The 15,771-nt window shown below is 37.7% G+C and overlaps 1 protein-coding gene across 3 annotated transcripts in view; it reads left to right on the forward strand.

The window, feature by feature from the left end:
• ASAP2 (ArfGAP with SH3 domain, ankyrin repeat and PH domain 2) overlaps positions 1–15,693 on the forward strand; it is an 84,251-nt gene extending 68,558 nt beyond the window's left edge. Inside the window, exons 22-28 of one of the 3 annotated variants that reach the window (XM_050315834.1) lie at positions 1,662–1,917; positions 4,360–4,521; positions 5,368–5,536; positions 6,922–6,989; positions 8,137–8,243; positions 12,094–12,216; positions 13,056–15,693. In XM_050315834.1, the coding sequence (XP_050171791.1) occupies positions 1,662–1,917; positions 4,360–4,521; positions 5,368–5,536; positions 6,922–6,989; positions 8,137–8,243; positions 12,094–12,216; positions 13,056–13,130 (960 nt within the window). In that variant the 3' untranslated portion in view covers positions 13,131–15,693. Of the gene's footprint in view, positions 1–1,661; positions 1,918–4,359; positions 4,522–5,367; positions 5,537–6,921; positions 6,990–8,133; positions 8,244–12,093; positions 12,217–13,055 lie in introns of all 3 variants that reach the window. The other 2 variants (XM_050315833.1, XM_050315835.1) reach the window with 2 other exon arrangements.
• The last annotated feature ends 78 nt before the right edge of the window (positions 15,694–15,771 follow it).

The raw sequence follows: 15,771 nt of genomic DNA on the forward strand, positions 1-15,771 counted from the left end.
TGAGGCTAAAGTAATGAAGCTCCTACTTCACTGCCTATTATTAATAGGTTTATACTGCAGGGACTTCTGAAAGGAGATTAAGGACTATTAATCACAGACCAGTGTCTGTGACTACCTTGAATGCATGGGTGAATACTGCTGTTGCTTCGGATCACATTAGAGTTTTGTTTATAGTTGTGAAACTGTTGGGCTTGTCTTGCTGGTAAAGCAATTGAATAGACTTTGTAATCTTTGTCAGAAAGGGTCCTGTCTGAAATTTAAGTTCTTTTAGTCCAGAGTATTTAATATCAAAGAGAGTCTAACCTAAAAGAAGGTTAAGACAATTCCACTGGTTTCTGCTGCTGTTGCACAGCCTGGGTGTACCTGGTCCTTCCTTAGCTTTGCCTCCATTCTGACACACGTTTGTCCCTGTATTGAACTGCTTCAGTTTGGTGAACCAATGAGAAGCTGAATCAACAATGTAAACCCAGGATTTTCTAGTGGTTTAGAAAGCAGAAGTGTGGGCTTAAACAAGGACGGGACAGTGGAGAGGTCAGGGAATGGAGAGTGTCAGCCAGTGAGTGAGGCTGCTAAGCCGAAATAAGGGTAGGGATTAATGTGTCTGGCTGTCACATAGAGCATTCTGGTAAATCTTTGAACTATAAAGCTGTGTTGTAGCACATCTAAAGGCCCTACATGATCAATCCAAAATAAGCATTCAATATATTCAGAGGAAAATTGATTGCTTGTTAGTGATACTCCTGGTGTAAATCTGTTCTGCCTAAATGCTATCACTATAAATGGTTATTTTAATTTCATACAGGCAGTATGACAGCGATGTGTTTATCTAGTACTATTTCTGAAAGCACATTTATGTTCTCTGGGCTGTGGATTGTTACAGCCCATTCCTGTAGTAGCCACATGAATTTATAACTCCAGCTATTTTAATTATGATTTGATAGCAATAATTACTATGCTTGCTCTTGAAACAGGAAGAATAATGCTAAGTGCAGATGATTGCTGTAAATCTCAAAGACAACTAATTAGATCTCATTTGGTAATGTACATGGGATGAGCAATGTTCCATCCAAGCTGCCAATTGAAGTAATCTCCAGAACTTGTCCAGCAACACAAGTGAGCTAAAGAGAGTTCATGAGAACTTTCTGCTCCTCATTTGTTCTAGGCTGAGCTGCAGGTAGAAGACCTGGGTGCAGTTGAGTCTGGTGTTTGAGATCATGATCATCTATTTCAGATTTAGCACTGCTGAATTTCAGATGAGGCTTAGGATCTTCGGTTGTTTATTTACTTTTGAAAATATTGCCAGGCATTTTGATACAGAGAATCTTGGTCCGATCTGATTATCAATATTGATTATCCATAGAGGTATAGTCCTGTGTATATAAGGATACAGTATTATCCTACAGGAGTATACCAGAGGAGAAATGAAAATATATTAATTGTTTTGAAGTGCAATTCACATTTAATCTTTTTTTGTTAATGTGCACAGTTACTTTGTCTGTAAGAGGGCAGAATGTAGGTTTTAGATTACATATTAAAATCAACAAAAATGCATTTTAGAAGCCATTTTTTCTTTATAGAAACTAATAACTTTTGATGGACTAATAAATAAAATGAGTACAACTAATGTGGTAATTATGAATACTTTTGTTATTGTGTTTAAGCAACCCAGTCCCAATCGGAGAGAGGACAGGCCTGTCAGCTTCTACCAACTTGGGTCAAACCAACTTCAGCCTAATGTAGCATCCTTGGCAAGAGATGCAGCGAACATTGCTAAGGATAAGCAAAGAGGGTTCATGCCAAGTATATTACAGAATGAAACATATGGAGCAATACTTAGTGGCAGTCCACCTTCCGTTCAGCCTGCAGTACCTGTTACAAGTAGTGCACCTCCTCTACCTCCAAGGAATATTGGCAAAGGTACTAACACCAGAAAATACCATTGTATATTAGAGAAATGGGATCATAACTTTTTTTAAAAATTTATATTTTTAGGTTTTCTTTTACAGTTGTTTAGCACAGGTAAGTATTGGAATGGTTTACTGATGACTTCATTTTATACACTTAAAGTGAATTTGCACAACCTGTTTCGAGTGTTTTTTATAAGAAAGTACACAACAGTGTTTGAGCAAAAGATACCCAAATAATCTCACTAGAGTTAAACCATTTATTAAAAGGAGACCTGCAATTAATTTAGTTCAACAATTTCCTTGTTATATTTTGTTTTTTCATACTTGAAGATGTTGTTGTCAGAGTTCAGTTTAAAGATACAATTTCAATAGCATTTGTCTGCTGTGAAAATTTGGTTAAGACCTCGAAGAATGGAGAATGTATGCAGAACATGAGATTATAACATTGCAAAGTCTTCTCTTAATATATGCTTCAAGGTTGTTGAAATAAGAATGTAAGGGTCATGATGTGGAGACAACCCTAACTGGATGACTGAAAATATAACTACCAATTACTGGTTATACCCAGATCATTAGAACAATGTAAAATGTACGTGTCTTGTCCTGATTCAGAAAGGTTGTGTGCTTGCAAAATCTACCATTAGAGCTGATGCTGTGAATTTCATTCTTATCTTCGTATGTAATCTGTTTGACCATAGTAAAGAAGCACAGAGAAATCTGTGTAGGTCCTCTTTGTACAGGTCATGTTTGGTGTTCCATTGTTTTAATACCTTTATTAATCCACCAGCTTTCATGAATGCTAAATTTATGTAAAGTTCAATTAAAGAAAAATTATTGTTAAACACATGGTTTTCTATGGTGCTGTAAATCAGAATCCATAAGAGGAGATATGATTAGGGAATGTTCTAGGCACACATGGGCTTCTGCCTTTGGGAGCACTGTGCAGAAGTCAGAATGCAAGTCTCCACACACCAGTGATTGTGTCTAAGATGGCAGATTGATCATCTGTGTGATATGAAAAGTCAGTTGCTACTCTCACAGAAATGGCTTCAGCATAAGAGTTGGGTTAAAATATATTGTTTTGGGAGTACAAAAACTGAGAACAGTAGAACAGCATGGTATTGGGTTACTTTAAAAGAGTAGCATGAGACTGGGGGAAGTTAAGTAGCATGTAAAACTTAACCAGAGTGGATTCCTTTCCTCTAGCATTTTCACATGAACTCTAAACTTAATATCTCTATAAAGTTTTTTGTATTTGATGGAAAGGAATGTTACCCCCACCAAACAGGAAAATTGAGAGAAGGAGTTGTTAAACGAACACGTTGTTTAACTGTTAGAGTCTATCTGTGAATTAGTAATACAATTGGATAGTTAAAAAGACTTTTACCCTCTGATATTATTTTAATCATGGCCAACCATGCTATTTTACCCACTGTTTGCCCTTGATTAAATGGCACTTTTCGAAGAGTGTCATTTTAATTTCATTCCCAACCCCAGACTTCTTGGCACTGCTATAATACAACTCATGCCAGGAAGACGTGCTGCCTGCCTTAGATTATTAACTCATATTCTTTACTCTAGCAATGTATTAGCCTATTAATTTATATTCTTAGTTAAAAGCTATAATAGTATCATCAGTCTTAGCTTGTTGTTGATTGCTGATGTTGTTGATGTTATGGTGTATTATTACTCCTTTATCCTCATAGCTTTAGGCAGTTCTCCAAGTCTTCTGAGCCTTTTATGCTTTTCCCTGCAACCTAATATTTATTCATACCTTACTCTGTTTCATCTTTTCTTAATATGATGCTCATGTGCAGAATAGGGAGAAGTGGCATAATATGTGCAAAATATTGGCCTTATGAAGAAAACCTGTAGTGTGTTTTTATGAAATGAGGAGGCAGCTCTTCAGCCTAAGAATGCCATCATTAAGAAGACCCTGAAGAAGTCATACTTTGTAACTGTTTCATGACTAGTTACTATAGCTTCTTGCTTGGGTGAAATTCAGAATTACAGTTTTACGTTGTTTCCAAGTCAAAATTGATGTTTCACTTCGAGTGAGCAATGTGTACTAACACCCTTGGAGTGTGAGGTCCTTTTCTTGCAGTACCTGAGAAAATTATAGGTATCAGTCAGGGATTAAAAAAGGTAGCAAGATTTGCCTTGTGTCTTCTTGTTGAGAAACCTCAGCTTTTAAAAGTGTTAACATATTCTAAAGTAATGACTGGAGACAAATTACACTTAGGTAAAATATTAGAAGTTCCCGGTTGAAGTCTTGCTGAGTAATTTTTACACCAGACTGATTTCTGCTCTGGTTTTCCAGCAGGATGCAGTGGTTCCTATTGCTGAATGTAGTGGTCTGGCTGCACTATTTCTAAAAGCACGGGTGTGAATATTAACACTTTGTGCTTAGGGTAAGCAATAATAATAATACAGTATTTTCCTCTCTTTTTAGTTCAGCCTTCAGTTCTTGGCAGTGGTATTCAGACAATTTCTTCATCTAATGCAATGTGGAAGACAAATTCTTTAGGAGTGGAAAGTATAAGCAGGCAGAGGTCTTCATCTGATCCACCAGCTATTCATCCCCCTGTGCCGCCATTGCGTGTAACATCTACAAGTATGTTTCCACTTTCCCCTGTTTTGCCTTCTGCTGTATCTAATCATAGTTGGCTTATTTTTCCATTTCCACAATTCATACTTCCTCCTTTGGTGACTGTAGCTTTGGCCTGTCATTCCCATCCAGTAACAAACTGTCTTCTCTGATGTTCCAGTGAGGACTGTACGGTGTAGTGCAGGGTCAGCAGGAAATACCATCTATTACTAGATCTAAAGAACTCATCATTTTATAGTTTCAGTGCTGCATTTCTCAGTAGTTGTAAAGGTGAGTGTTACATGTAGGCCTGGGGCTGTGTCTCCATGTTGTGCTTGATTCTTGCAGACCATTGGAATACAAAATTTGTTTTAATGCATTGCCAGCTGCTGTTGTGGTGGTTTCAGTAGAAATTTTAATTAATTGCTAAACCTAATGTGAAGTTAGTTGTTAATCATAACAGGATTTTAAGAAAAGATGTTCCTCTAAATTTCTCTGATATTATTCATTCAGTTACTTTTCCATAAAACACAAACTGAAGGCCTTGACTGAGCAAATAATATTAGCACTTTATTAAATATATTCTGATCTGCAGTTTTCAAGAATATGACTGACTTTGATAAGAATTTTCTTTGCTTGTACTTTAATGATGAATGAATTTATGTTTTTGTAACAAAAGGTAATCCTCTTCCCAAAGAGGTCCTCCTTCCAAAGGAGTTAAAGGTATTGATTGCATGTAGTAAAGTATTTTTCTTAGATGGGGGTAAGTCCTGGAACGGGGAAAACCTATGATGAGAACCCAAGAAACGAAACGAGAAATAAAATGGTAAATAGAAGTTTAATTCCATTTTGTTGTCTAACTTTCCTCTGTAGATGTACTTTCTCCAGCGCCACCACCTCCAGTGGCAAAGACAGCCAGCATCATAGAAGCTCTGAACCAGCAATCAAAACAGCAACCAGCTCCTCCACAAACTAAGCCAACCCCACCACCACTGCCCCCACAACCTCCGAGTAGAATCTCTCAAAAAAAGCCTATTCCTGGGTAACTGATGTCATTTTAGTATTTAATATACTCCGTCATTATTAGCAACTTATCAATTGTATGATATGTAGCATACAAGTAATCTATAAAGCACGCATACTTCTGCCAGTGATGTGTTCTAGAGTATGGGATTGAATAGAAGGCAGACACTAAGGAAGCAGATGACAAGGATTTCTATAGTAAAAACAAGACAGCCTAGTGATTTAAGATTGTACAACTTGCAGAATATCTCCAGAATGCTTAGCTGTGATGGAAATAACAAGTCACAAAGAATAATTGAGTCCTAATTCTCATCTAATAACAAAGAAGAGATAATGGGATCTAATATCTGATTGTGCCATTTACTGCTCACATGCTTTATGTAAGTTCTATTCCTTTCAATCTTTTCACTTGTAGAGTGAAAGTAGAGAAGTAGGGAGACCTGGAACAGAAAAAATAATTTTTAAATTTGCAGAAAACTAAGTTAGGAGAGACAAGTGCACTGGAAAACAGGATCATATCCAAAGCATCCTTGCCAAACTGGAGTGATAATCAAGGGAGAAGAGGGAGAATCAGTCAGTAAGCAACACTTAGTAATTTAAAACAATCAAGTATGGAAACAAAGCATGGAGAGCAGCAGAGTATGGGTAAGCAAAAGTCCTTAGAAGAAGGATCTGTAAGGACGTAGTGAATCATACATAAAAGCAAGTCAGACAACTTCTGCTATCGTGGAAGAGTTAAAGAGAAATGGTATTGTTTTACTATAGCCTGAAAATGATAGGAATTGATCCTCCCCATTGGCTCAACTTCATTAGTGCCTCAGTGGGACTGATGAGTTCAGTCTGGGGCCTTGCAGCAAAGTAAAGATACAGAATAGTGAGGCAGAAACCAGGGGAGATCAATAAGGCAATGAGAAGTCTAGAAAATAGGACCTTTGAGAAAAGTTTGGAAGAAATAATGTTTCATTCACAAAATGGGACTGAAAGACATAAGCAATCTTTGGCCTTTAAGTTCCTTTTCTAGCTCTTGTATTGCATATACCATACCAAGTAAAAGGAAGATACAACTTGTTGAGGCTTGCTATAATGCCTAGGCTAATATGGATGCATAATTTTAACAAAAAAACAATTAAAAAAACAGTGAAAGGGACTTCAGAACTTGGGAAAAGACACAAATTGCATCAATTGCACCTATATTATTATTCTCCCTTTTTTAAATTAAGTGCAACTTTCAATTGGCATAATCAAAGTACAGAAAAAAAGTAGTAATTTTAAAAGCAAAATAGCTGTCACCAGAATATACTGAAGACATGCCAAGACTTTGATAATTTGGAAAGTACTCTGTATTGCTGTCTTTCAAGTTTTTGTTTGTTTCTGAAATGGATTAATTTCTCACTTTCTGCACAGGACTGAGAAGTCATCTGGCTTAACTAACAAAGGGCAGACCAGAGGACCTGGGTCTCTACAACAATCTGGTAATTGTGGTTTAGAAATTAGTTCTATTTTAATTAAGCTATCATTATAACAATCTAAGGGAGAGCGTGGGTTTGTGGTGTGGGTTTTTTTTTAATTTACCTTACACATTTAAATACAATCAGGACCAACATTCTTCTTGATGTGTAGGCCCTGATGCCTACACAAGTTCTTGATACACAAGTTCTTCATGAACGGAATTATGGGCCAATTAATGTAAATAATGGGGCCATGTAATAGGCAGAATGACAGAGGTTAAGGTCATCTGGTCTAAGCCCTCTCCTCAAGCAGGGACATCAAGAGTGGATCACTCAGGACCATGCCCAGAGAGCTTTTGTGTGTCTCCAAGGACAGAGACTCCACAACCTCTCCAGGCAACCTGTGCCAGGGTCACCCTCACAGTAACATTATGAAAAATTTAGTTTGCTCTGTTGTTTGCATGTGTCATAAACAAGATCTCAGATACACATTTTAGAACAGAAAAATGTGTTTCTGGTTTGAAAATCTAAAGCTCATACAGGTGTCACTTTTAATTAAATTGCAAATCAATATTACTCTTTTCGTGGTAACAGAGTTTGTTATTCAGAGTTCTTTATTTATTCTGCACTTTTCATTATCTAAAGTAACTTCTACTTTGGGACATTACAGTAATGTAATCACCATAAAATGTCTACAGTAAAGTTTATGTAGATTCTGTGGTGGTTGTAGTGGAATTTCTCCTGCCCAGTTTTTCTTTCTGCTATATATTTCATGTTCATTTGTTTTTACTGTGATTCTTTTTTATTTCCTCTTGTTGTATCTAAGAGGAATTTGCTAATGCCTGTTATCTGTGACAGGAGTCTCCTGTGAAGAATACAACATCTTGATAATGCTGGTCTTTAGTCAGAAAGAAAGGTTCTAACACTACACAGTCTGTACTGAAGGAATGGGGAGATGATATATTTGGCTTTGCCCTCATCTGTTTTATAGGTTTATCTTTTGGTAAGGAGAAGAATAGAAAATTCTTACAAAGAACCATTAAAAATTAAATACTTATGGAATATAAAATTATTTGTGTCCTTTAAAGAGTAATTCATTTGGTTTCAGTTGATACCATTACTTTTTTTTTTAAGCATGCCTAATATTTACTTGGTTTACTTACCTTAGCAGGAGAGTCTTCTTCTGTATGTGACATTCCAGGAACACAGGCTGGTTCTACAACAAATACTTTGGCACAAATCCAGCCACCAGCACCAATGCCAAGGAAATCACAAATAGTAAGTACAAAATCTAGTGTTTGATTTTATTAAATCTGCATTCTGTTAAACACACCAGACATGGTAGTGTATCCTGTTATGGAGAAAGTGTGAGAATCATGAAGCATACTGAGCCTGTACCCTGTGTTTAAGTACATGTGTGACTTGTACTAAGTATTTATGAAAATTTTGTTTTTCTTGAATTTCCTCTAAGATAGTATGTGATTTTTAAATTTAAAAACCCAAACCAAAACCCAAAAAACAAAGAGAAACCAAAGAAAAGAAGTATGGGTTCCTCTGTGGTGTTCAAATGGGTCTAATCCACAGAATGTGTGGTTTGACTTACTGAAGATAGATAAGCTTTATGAGTTAGTCACTCGTAGGTGAGCTTGGTGAGTGAGTCACTTGTAAGTAAGTGTAAGTAAGTAGCTTCATTCTTAATCTTCACTGAAGTAAATAAAAAGGGAACTCTGGTGCTTACTTTTATAATGGAAGCAGATATACTCATAGTTGTTCACGTAGTTGGATGAAACAGCTTCAGACAAGGCTAGTAGGAGTCAAGCTCAAAAAAAAAGAAACTGGTTCCTTGTGCAGTTGATTCTCTTTGCATCTCTCTGTTGTGCATTCACCTGGTGACAGGAGAGAAATCTCTTGGTAAGCATATCCCCAACAGAAATTGGTGAAGGGGAATGCGTGGACATGTTCTATATTTTTCTCCACCTTCCCCAAACCTCAGAGTTAGAGACTCTTAGAAAAGAGAGACTGGATTTCGATGGACTCTTGATCTGATGGTGGAGCCTTTTTGTGCTCTTAAGTGTTATTTTCAGTCTAGGATCACGAGTGATAACACACGTGTTAGTATCTGTACTCTTTACTGGTGTAGGTAAAGGGATGTATTTCTAGATGCAGTGGAGCTGTACATTATGTGTAGTTAGCTAGGTTTTTGATCCTTGCTCCAATTTTCTGTTGCTTTCTTGTGTGATAGACATAAAACATCCACCATATCCTTGATCATGACAGTATTTCTCTGAAGTAAGCAAGTGACAGTATAGAGTCCATACTTTCTGAGATGATGCATGTGACCAGGTCTGGGCTGTTTCATGCTCTACATTCTGTTCAGGAGTGTGTTTGGTGGGTAAATAATAGAGAGGTAGGACATGTATTGTTCCTGGCTCTATGATGGTCTTATTAATGGGCTATAATGAAAAGACCTACCTTCTTCAGTCCTCTGTCTCTCTCCCTTCATCCATTTTTCCTTAACCATGTCCACTGAAATAGCAATTCCAGAACAGACTTCGTGTTAGTGTGCACAGCCTTGCATGCTGGTCTTGAGTTCTTAGAACTCCTGTTAGCTGTTTCTCTGAGAAGCCTTGGAGAATCTGCAGTTCATCTTGCATTAGTTGGGAGTACAAAATTTTCTGGTTTCTTGCCTCCCCCACTTGTTCAACCAAGTTACTGTCTGTCTTGCATTAAAATAACTTTCATGTTTTAGATCGTAACAAAATTAAATGCTCTAAGTAGTGTAAAGTGAAAAAATCTATCCCTTTTGCTTACATTGCTGTATTTACTTTGTGAAGCTGTTGGATCCTGATCAAAGTTTCTCCCAGCTGTGCTGGGATTCAGATGTGAGCAGTGCCTACACATTTGTCGTTCTGAAACAGCTCCTTACCTGATTTTATGTATCAATTGAATTTGTTGTAGTTTCTGTATTGTTCTCTCTTTTTATTTTTTTTATTTAATAGGACAAAATGCTTTAATTATGAGTGAATGGGCTGTCCTGACTGGTTTCTAGGGTCAGCATCTTCACCGTTTAATATTAACTACATAGCATGAAGAACAAATATGACTTCCTAGATGCTTCTAAAGCTTCAGTGGGGTGAATTTTGTGACTGAGAAATTCAGCTGGGTGACTTTCTTCTGTCACAGGACAGAGAGTAAAGGAAAACCTGGCTCAGGGAGTGTGTGCTAGTTAAGGTGCTTTAGCTTAATCAATCTAGCTAAAGCATCTTAGCTGAGATTTAGTCAAGGGCCCCTCAGCTAAAGAGCTTTAGCTAGATCAGTCTAGCTAAAGTTCTTTGGCTAAATTGCTCCATTTAGCCTTATACTCCAGCACTTTTTGCTAAGTCTTTACCCTGCCAGAAAATCCAGAGGTCAGCCCAGATTTAGAAAATGATTGTGGAAATGTGAGTAAAGAAAAGATGGGTCTAGCTGTATATGCAGTGTAGCCAGGGGGTTATCTCCTGTACAGTGCATTTACCCAGTAACCTGTTTAGCAGAGGGAAATTCTTGATTCATCTTTTTTTTTCTTTTTTCCCCAGTGTGTTATTTAGATTTTTTAAATCAGACTGTAGATACATGGGAAACTTCCCTGGAAGATTTTATTCCTCTGGGAATGAGATCTGTTTTCATTTCCTTGCCTTCTAAAGAACAAGAAATACCTGTAATTGCTGCACTTTGAAGTTAGCCATTTTATCACCCTTGTACTGATGTGAAGCTTTTTCCTTTTGACTTAAAAGGTGGTTGTGCCTCAGACTGTCACTTGTCTGAGAAGGAGTGTCTCCAAAATTGCTGTGCTGCCATGCCAGGCTGGCAGTTCACAGGGGTGAGAGAGCCTCAGGGTGTGCCTGCCCTGGGCAGGCCAGGCTTTGCACTAGAATACAAATGGGCACTCACAGAGGAGCGTAACCATCATGCTGCCTCCCTCCTTCCCCATCCACATGGCCCATTTTTTTTCTGCATGGTGCTCAGCTCTAACAAAGTGGCACATGAAGAGCCTGTTGGGCAGTATTGCCCACAGCAGAGTATTTTGCTGGTAGAGAATTGTGAATGGAATCTCTTCTCCCTCTCCAAACTTGCTGCTTCATGGCTGACCTAACAAGAGCATGGGACCGGTCCCTGGGGGACTCCAGGATGGTGATGAGACCATCTTTTCTTATCCCATCTGGAGTTTCTGTCCCAAACACTTACTGTATTACAGCCATTTCTGACCTAAATGGCACTTACAGCTCTGCTCTGGCATCTTAGAGTAGAAAGGAGCAATATTTTCCTCCTTATGCCTGGGAAAAGTGTGGATTGTGGTAGAAAGCTTACACTCTGCCTCCAGGTCCTGTCTCTTCACCTGTGCTGGCTTGTTTTGCATGGAAACACTGTGTAGGCAGCATTATTGTTGGTCTGCAACAGAGGACGAGGAGGCTGAAAACAAATGCAGCAGCCAACTGAGTTACACTGGGAGAGGTGTGAGATTAGGCTGGTGGATTCTCTGAAACCAGAGCAAAACAGTTTTGGTATCATTTAACACAGAACACAGCTAGGCTTGGAGTCCCACAGCCACACTGGAATATTGCAACTCCTTACTAAACTTTCTCTTTGAAAGAGCTGCCAAATGACTCGTGCAGCTGGCGGTCTTCAGAGCACTGCTGAGAGGCAGAGGATGTTTTGGAGGGTTTGTACACTACTGAAGTGGATTTAGCAAATTAAGGAGTGTATTGGCAGGTGGCTCAGGCCTCCCCCAGTTAATGCTGCTGCTGCTACTCTTGCTGCACAGAACTCAGTCCTTACCACCCCATCTTCTGAACAAAACTGTGCTCCCTGCAGTGATGTGGAGCTCTGAAAACAGGTTTGGGTGAGCCAAAATGGAAGATATCTAAGGGAAACCTGGAACCGTGTTGTTGGCACAGTGGTTCCAAACAGCTTTGGGTGCTGCCAAATTCAGCTGAAGCACGAGCACTCAGCATAAAAGATGTAGCTGAACTCTAAGCTGTGAAAAATAACGGTTGGACGCAGTTCTGAAACTTTCTTTAAATCAACTTCCAAGTCTGCTCTGTCTCTTCTGTGCTGTATTATTTAAATTTATTTATTTTTTTCATTTCAGTCAAAAACTAAACCCAAGAGAGTAAAAGCAATTTACAACTGTGTAGCAGATAACCCAGATGAGCTGACTTTTTCAGAGGGAGATATTATTGTAGTTGATGGTGAAGAAGATCAGGAGTGGTGGGTGAGTATTTTGCATTTTATGTCAACACACTTAAAAAGAAAGAAATGAAATCTAGAGGTTGACACTGACTTCATAAGATCACCTGCTGGGTTTCCAAATAAAAGAAACGTTTCATCTCATGAAAACTTGATTGCAGAAATTAATTTTGTTCAGAAAAAATCAAACTTCAGACAAGCTTTTAGCTTTTCTCTCATTCAGAAAAAAAAATAATCTAATTAATAGGGTACACAGTATATGGGGGACATGGTCTGCGTGATCCAGAAAATTTTTCGGGTGGTGTCAGCAATTTCAGAATCTGCTACTATTAGAGATGCTGTATAGTGGGCCTCAGAAGAGAGCTTTGTATTGTCCTAATTCTTCAGCTGACTGAGATTGAGTCTATTTGAGCAGGGAAACCATCTCAACTATTTACATTCCAGAGTCTCATCAGCTAAAGCAAAATCTTGGAAAATTATTGTGCATGAAAACACTTGCCCTAATCTGTTAACTAGCAAAGAACAGGGCTGCAAATTGCATCTAAATTGACAATAATGCTGTATAAACATAAATACATCCATGTGAAGCCCAAAACAGCTGAAGTTTGATACACCCCTTTACCTTGCAGTGATTAAAGAAGCAACTTAACAGAGGCTGAGATGAGCTGCCAGGCATTACAGATTGCACTGAAATGATGCAGCAGTGGAGGACTGAATTTTCCTATTCTCAAAAATACTCCTACTGCAGAAAAGATGTAGGGAGAGGCTTGTTGTACTACAGGCAGGAAGTTCACTGATGTTTATTTTGATGATACTGAAATAGCATTTTGAGATTTAACTTGAAAAATATCTGGACTCTTTCAGATTGGTCATATTGATGGAGATCCCAGTCGGAAAGGAGCTTTCCCTGTATCATTTGTGCACTTTATTGTTGACTAAATTGCTACTGATAAATGGAGACATTTCTCATTTCCAGCGGTCACAGAAATAAGTTTTGTTCTATTTCATTTCACCTACCTATCTGCAGACACCTTGCGAGAGCACTGCCCAAGTTCTAGGTACTGTAGTTTACTTTTTTATTGCCATCGTTCTGATTTTGGGACTTTTAAAACTTTTTTCTATGTGAAAACTTCTCATAAGCAGTTTACACTTTTAAAAAAAACCCAACTCTTCCTGTATTTTTCAAGGTGAACTGAAAAGCTTTAACAATCAAAGTTCATGTGTCTGAGTATCACAACATTATGAATGTTCTTATCGATTACTGTAATTTTATTCTACCTTTTGTAACATGACAGTGCTACAGTTCAGTGTTGCTTCCCCAGTCAAAGAAATTGCGTGTGCATCTAACAGGGCAGTGAATTTGTCCAATTCTTCAAACACCATTTGAAGTGTTGGAACCAAAACGTGCGAGCTGCTGTGTAGTTCTGAATTGGACTCATTCAGCATCTTGCCATACTGGCTGTCATCCAGGATGTCAACAGTTGCAGAAGAAATTATTTTAATCGTGTGTCTTTGGCCAGGTAAAAGTGGAAAAGTATTTCAGTTTACCACAGGAGAAACTTCTTTCTTTCAGAATGGATGTAGATATTTGCTTAAAGTTATCTGAAATCTGTTAGTCGTTGAACTTTCTAGTTCTAATTTTGTGAGCTTGAGACTGTTTTGTTTTTCTATGCTGCACGTGTGTAGAGCCTGTTTTTTGAATGTTCTTTATGTATGTTTCATCCGTTTCGGTCATTTAATGTGACTACTGCTGGTTAACTAAACTATGGCAATATTAATGAGTTACTACATTAACTCAAGGATTTGAAAACTGCATTTCCTGAAATGTACTTAACTATGATGATGGATTGCAGAGCATTTTTCTTACACTTGTCTCATTATAGCGTTTAGACTTTGTTTTTAAATTCTTGAATTTTCCTTAAATCATCCAGCAATGTGTTCACAGGGAGAACAGATTTGGTGGAACACTTAGGTAATTATCCTTGGTCAATAAGGTATCTGACACCTCACAAGTACACTATGTTATGTTCTGGTTTATAAAGTTTGTGTGCCACTACCTTGCAAACAGTGATAGTTTGCAAGTCACTCTGTATTTATATAGTATACCCACATATATGGTAGCTACACTGTTGTTAAATTTGTTTTACTGATTCGTGAGCGAAGGCTAGGCCATGGATAGTTCTGGTTGGTTGATGGAATATAAAACACCAACGCAAATCTGACGTCATTTTGATGTTTGTATATTGTGAAATTGTACCAGGTTTGGCTTATGCTACAGGAAACTGAGGCATAGGATACGAAAAATCAATGTCTAGGTCACATTGGCTTTGATCACGTTTCGTGAATATCGTATCTCTAGATTTATCAAGAGAACTTTGAATTTCTGGCAAATGGTGCTTAAATTGGCCCCTTCATATGCAATGGAAAGCAGGCCACCACCACCATATATGCTCATTTGGAGAAAAATCACATTGCAGAGGTGCTGGAAGAGCAACACTGATCTCACCTGGTGCCACCTTTCCTGAATGGTACCGTGGCTTGATGCCTCTCAGGCGTGTGGGTACAGCCACGCAGACGTGTAACTTTCACCTCTTACGTGCTGTTGCTGCAGTATAAACGGGGAACAAACTGGAATGTTTCAAGATATTTTTATTGCAAGTCGAAGCAAATTAGTCCGTATTTTCAAAGTTCCCAGTAAAATGATAGAGTAATAGTTTAGCACTACAGTTTTATTCACTTACTGATATGTTCAGTTTGCAACACTATTTTGTATGTTTCTATCCCTGATAGAGTCTAGAGAGTAAATGGGCATATTATTTTGCACAGATCTCCTAATGTACAGTATTTTTAACACAGAATCTTATAGTGTATGTAACAATTCGTAAAGTTAAAAAATTATGCAAATTTTCCTTGAGTTCTGCTAGAAGAGGAATACAAGAAAATGTCATAACTGGTCACTTAGAAACTAGGAAACTTTTAGACTACAGCTTAATAGCACTACCAGTGCTGACAGATAAAATCCTGAGGACCAATAAAGAGCAGCTAAGCAAAATTTATCCCTTGATTTCCCATGTTTCTCAAAGTTTTCTCCTCTGGCAGAGAAAAAAGAAATTCTAGAGCTTGTAGATATCTATTTATAATATAAAATCAAGAATTTTAAGTCCAAAATTTTGGCATATTTCATACAACTTTTCAAATCTGATTAAAATAATGACTCAAAAATCCTGTTAATAGACAGACTATTAGGTTGCTGTGTTAACTGTTTAAAAAGGAGCAAGTGACACTTAAAATGCAGCTTAGAATGCTATGAGATGTATAATATTCAATTCTGTTGTTTTTATTTTGTTTAGTTGCAGAGCAACTGTATATATTGTATAACCTAAAATCAACTCTTATTTTCAATGTCCTGGATGCAGTGATTTATAATTAGAGCATGATTAATAAATTTTACTCTTGTCAACCAGTCTAATGTCTGGAAAAATAAAACTACTTTTAAAATCTTGGTCTGCTTCTCTTCTGTTCCTTTTACCCTTTGCTTTTGTTTTATTCTAATATCTGGGTTAAGCAGAACCCAAGCCTG

The sequence above is a fragment of the Myiozetetes cayanensis genome, unplaced genomic scaffold (assembly GCF_022539395.1).
Source record: "Myiozetetes cayanensis isolate MyiCay16 unplaced genomic scaffold, myiCay2020 scf2-11, whole genome shotgun sequence".
NCBI classification, from domain to species: Eukaryota; Metazoa; Chordata; class Aves; order Passeriformes; family Tyrannidae; genus Myiozetetes; species Myiozetetes cayanensis.